At 57.2% G+C, this 4,808-nt stretch overlaps 1 protein-coding gene across 1 annotated transcript in view; it reads left to right on the top strand.

Moving 5' to 3' along the window:
* LOC104626278 (ATP-binding cassette sub-family A member 3-like) overlaps positions 1 to 4,808 on the top strand; it is a gene marked incomplete at both ends in the record, with an annotated part of 7,366 nt that overhangs the window by 963 nt on the left and 1,595 nt on the right. The window contains 6 exons of the mRNA XM_010294157.1: positions 138 to 254; positions 832 to 952; positions 1,519 to 1,692; positions 2,347 to 2,528; positions 3,756 to 3,902; positions 4,261 to 4,424. Coding sequence (XP_010292459.1) covers positions 138 to 254; positions 832 to 952; positions 1,519 to 1,692; positions 2,347 to 2,528; positions 3,756 to 3,902; positions 4,261 to 4,424 — 905 coding nt within the window. The remainder of the gene's footprint in view (positions 1 to 137; positions 255 to 831; positions 953 to 1,518; positions 1,693 to 2,346; positions 2,529 to 3,755; positions 3,903 to 4,260; positions 4,425 to 4,808) is intronic.

Here is a 4,808-nt window from a genome sequence, read left to right as displayed (position 1 = left end):
GCACCTGGGGGCCGGCACCCTCCTCGCTAATGCCGCAGGGCAAAGCCACCGCCGCCCTGACCAGGGCCTTCACCTTGCCCTGGCCGTGCTCAGGAAGTCTGGGTGCAGCCCTGGGTGACGGCGTGACCTCCCCGCAGGAGTACATGCACATGATGGGCCTCAGCAACTGGTTGCACTGGAGCGCCTGGTTCCTCATGTTCTTCCTCTTCCTCCTTGTGTCCGTGTTTTTCGTCACCGTGCTCTTCTGTGTCAAGGTGAGTGACTTTCCCCAGGCCACTGTTATGCAGGCCAGAAGCTCTGTGCTGGCAGGGCACAGGGGTGACAAGGCTCCTCTGCCGTGGGCTGGACCATCCTGGTATCTCAGGACTCCTCCACGTGTGTAACGGAGGCTGGAGTGGAACTTTTCCAGAGCAGGGTGGGCAGAGCTGCCCCCCCCAGCTGCAGGGGTGACCTCCCCAGGAGGCAGCTGAGGGGTGGGAGCCCCACGGGCACTGGGGAGGCCCAGGCAGCCTGATGCAGAGCAGGACCACCCCACTCCTGCAGCTCTGCCTGCCCTTGGAGGGACTTGAGCTCTCCCCTCTGCTTCTACCCACACCATGAGAAGCAGGAGGTGGCTGCCTGGGTACTGAGCAAGGTGTCCCCTGCCTCTTACACCCTGCATCATGGAAGGGCAACCCATATTTCTTCCCTCTGGAGGGGTCTAGGAGAGCCTGGGTGCTCTCAGCCTTCTCTCAGTTTGGCTTTAACCCATGGAGAACACAAGGTCTCGGCTGCCCACACGTGCCTGCCGCCACCGGCCGGCCCCACCCGCCCCGGGGGGCACCCAACTAGGTGAGCGAACAGGGAGCAGTGCTCACCAACAGCGACCCCACGCTGGTGTTTGCCTTCCTCGCCATCTTCTCCATCTCCTCCATCTCCTTCAACTTCATGGTGAGCACCTTCTTCTCGAGAGGTGAGTCTCTCCCTGGCTGCCTCCTTGCGTCGTGACCCGTGCAGCTGGGGCGGCGTTATGGGCCTCGTGCTGTAAAACCTGTAGTTAATTTTGGTTGGGGGCAGCTCTGAAGGTCGTCGGTCCATCCTGCTCGAAGCAGGGCCAGCTCCAGAGTTACGTGAGGTTGCACGGGGCTCTGCATTGAGTAACGCTGTGACATGTGGCAGTGGGGGGCCTTTCTTCCCTTTTTTGTTTGCCTTTTCCCCACGCTGCGTGGGAGGGGGTGTGTGTGCTGTTGCTTCCCAAACCAGACAAGCTGATGTGCTAGGGCATCTTCTGGCTGTCTTGGCCCCAGGGTGCTCCGGGCTGGGATGGGATGGGTGCTTCTGCAGCTGCCCACGGCAGCGTCGGGATCCGGCACGGCTCCTGCCTTGCCATGGGACATGGGCACGTCCTCGTCCTGCCCCCCTGTAACCACGCATGGTGCAAAAGCCTTGGATCTCCGTGGGTGGAAAGCTGGTGAGAAATATTCGGTGGCGTCACCGTATTACTGACATTTTCCCTCCCGCTTTCCTCTGTGCTTGCAGCAAACGTTGCGGCTGCCGCTGGCGGCTTCCTCTACTTTTTCTCCTACATCCCTTACTTCTTCATCTCGCCCCGCTACGACCTGATGTCCCACAGCCAGAAGCTGGCGTCCTGCCTCATCTCCAACGTGGCCATGGCCATGGGGGCACAGCTCATAGGCATGTTCGAAGGAAAAGGTGAGCAAGTGCCTCCCATCCCTCGGGAGCACCAGCCTTTTTTTGTGGTGGGTTGGGACTGGCTTGCCTGTGGTGTGAAGGATGGAAAGAAGTCAGGGAGAGGAACTTTCCTGCTCCTGATGAGAGCAGGAGGGCTAATTGCTGGTGGCTCCCACAGGTCTTATCAGCACGAAGGCTCTGCCCCTCCGAATCCAGGCCCCTGGCAGTCTGGGCTGTGCAAAATGCCATCATCGCTATAATTACCAAATTAATTCTGTTCTAACGGATGGGAATCCATTGCGTTTCCTTCCTCCCTAATTTCTGTGATTTTCATTAGAATTTGCTGTTGGTTCCAGTAGAGGCCGTGCTTTTGCAAAGTGATGGCACTAAAAAGGCGTCTGCAGTGACGAAGGGGCAATGGCTGGAGAAGAGATTGCTTCTCCCCAGGGCAGTTGCAGAGGGTGTGGTGGGAAGAAGTGTGATGAGGAGCCCTGAGATGTCGGTGCGCTTTCTGCTGCTGCTTTTCCCTCCATCTGTAGAAGGGATTGTAGAGCTGTGCATGTGCTCCTCGTTACCGAGCAGTCAATTAAGACAGGGGATGCTCTCTGACGGTCTTGGAGGACGCCTTGTCCTTCTGGGGATGCAGAGGTAGGCAGTGCCCCGTGTGCATTGCAGGGACTGGCATTCAGTGGAGGGACCTCATGAAGCCCGTCAGCGTGGACGACAACTTTACCTTAGCCCAGGTGCTGGGGATGCTGCTCCTGGACTCGGCACTCTACGGCGTGGTGGCCTGGTACGTGGAGGCCGTCTTTCCAGGGGAGTACGGCGTGCCTCAGCCATGGTACTTCTTCTTGACGGTGAGCACTGCTTACGCACCCATTCCAGTGGGCTTGACGGGCACCGCTCGGGGATGGTCCCTGCTTCTGCGCTACACAGTGGCCTAGACTGATGTACGAGGGTGGCACCATCTGGCCTCCAAAATCAAGGGGTCTGCAGCACATCCTTAGTAGAGGTTGACGCAGCTGTATTTTTTTTACTGAATAGGAAGGTCGACTTGGCTTTAAATCTTTGCCCTGACGCTTCTTGGCGTGCAGGCTGGTGTTAAGTGTCCCCGTGCCCCAAGCGAAGGCGTTGGAGAGAAGCCCCATGTGCGAGCAACCGGATCCAGTCATTTGAAACTCCCCGAGCGCTGCCCTCCGGGTGGAGCTGGGCGGTCTGCGTCCCCCGTGCTACTGCCAGGGGACGGGCGATGACTGTCACCGCGTCGGCTGAGCTGCCCTCGCTCTGCCAAGTCAAATGCTTGGCGTCGTCTTCAGTGGCTGTAGCTGCGGTGGTCACTGCAGCTCGGCTTTTTTTCAGCGACACAACCAGTTTTGATCCTGTGGCCGTATCCCTTGCTATTTGGTCGGGAGGTTTTTCCTCTCCCCTCTAAATTCCTTATCCCGGCATGGTTTCGCTCCAGCATCCCACTCCCTCTTGCAGCTAGGCCAGAGTAGCGGACATACAGCTGTTTGCCAAAAGCCACAGCAGGACGCTGATTTTGGGTCCGGGAGTTGTTGAATAGCTTAACCTTAAAACAGGGTTTTAAGGTCCCGAACACTTCTTTTCATTGCTGGAGAGCCAGGTCAAAAAAAAAGGCTGTGATTGCAGCAGCTGGACACCAAGCATTTTGTACTTAGTGTATGTCAAGGTTTTTAGAGGGCATGGTCATCCGTTGTGTGGGCTCTTCTGCGCAGGGTGCTTCTGCCTGAGCAATTTTGCTTCTCGTCGAAGTACTGACCTTTTCCATGGGAACGAAGATGGGGAAAAGCTGCCTGCGTCATCACAGGCAATCCCGCTGTAAGGGAGAACCAGGGGAAGGCAGCAGGGCAGGAGGAGCAGTTTCATCCTCTGCCTGACCTGCCTGCTGAAGATGTGCTGGTTGGCAATTCCCAGGCCAAGGAGAGTGGTCTTGGAGATCCCTGGGAGAGGCGTCTGCGTGGGAGGAGGAGGATGGCCAAGGCTGGGGAGAAGAGATGATCTCTGCCTGTGCCTGAGTTTCTCTCTCTCTCTCTCTCTCTCTCCCCCGCCCCTTCTTCCATCAGCCCTCATACTGGTGCGGGCGTCCCAGGACTGTTGTGGGAAAAGAGAAGGAGGAGGAGGAGGACCCCGAGAAAGCTCTGAAGAGCCAGTACATCGAGGAGGAACCTGCCGACCTCGTGTCAGGAATCAAAATAAAGCACCTTTCCAAGGTACCGACTGCCCAGCACGGCACAAACACATCATAACGTTTTTGTAAAAACTGCTGCCTGCAGGCAGCTTCCTTATCATTTGGCTGCCCTCTTTGCCGAGGGCTGTGCTGCTTGGCTGCTTGCAAGGCAGGTAAGGCCCTTCCCGACAGCTGGCTGCATTTTGTTGTGGGCTGAAGTGTTAGGTACTTACGGATGCGCTGACATCTGTATTTAACCTGTTGACATCTGAATTTAACCTGAGTTAGACCTGTTGTCTAATGCCAACACCACGTGAGCATCATGGGCTTGGACTGCTGGGTGGAGCGGAGGGGGCACTTGCCTCAGGCGCAGCATCAGTTCGTTACCGTGATCTCCACAGGTCTTCAAAGTGGGAAACAAGATGAAAGAGGCGGTCAGGGACTTAACAGTGAACATGTATGAAGGGCAGATCACCGTCTTGTTGGGACACAACGGTGCTGGGAAGACCACCACTCTGTCCATACTCACAGGTAGGAGCCACGTCCTGTTGTGGGGCTGGCACGTGGCAGGGAAGGGCTGATGGCTTGCCCAGAGGAGCTGTACCTGATCTCTGAGGTTGGGGAGGTGTTTTGGCTCTTCCCTGGAGCACCTTTGGTTCACTGAGCTGTTGGCCAGGAATGTCAGGGTAATGAAAGGCATGCTGCTGCCTGGGGAGATGGAGGGAGTAGAGGGTCCATGCTCAGCCCTCCACTAGAGTGGGATCAGCCGGCGGGGGAAATGACAGCCGGTCTTTGTGTTGGAGAGCCCTGAGAAGAGAAAGGACCCGCTGTAGGATGGGCCTCTGCAGGCTTTGTCATAAGGCAGGGAGGGCACAGGCCATCTTCATTCTTGAGCTGCTGAGCTCTGGGCAGCCTGTTTTGGCCCGGTGGATGTGGTGACCTTTGATGG

Source organism: Phaethon lepturus, unplaced genomic scaffold (genome assembly GCF_000687285.1).
Source record: "Phaethon lepturus isolate BGI_N335 unplaced genomic scaffold, ASM68728v1 scaffold40139, whole genome shotgun sequence".
Taxonomy (NCBI): domain Eukaryota; kingdom Metazoa; phylum Chordata; class Aves; order Phaethontiformes; family Phaethontidae; genus Phaethon; species Phaethon lepturus.
This window is presented reverse-complemented; position numbering and strand designations above follow the sequence as displayed.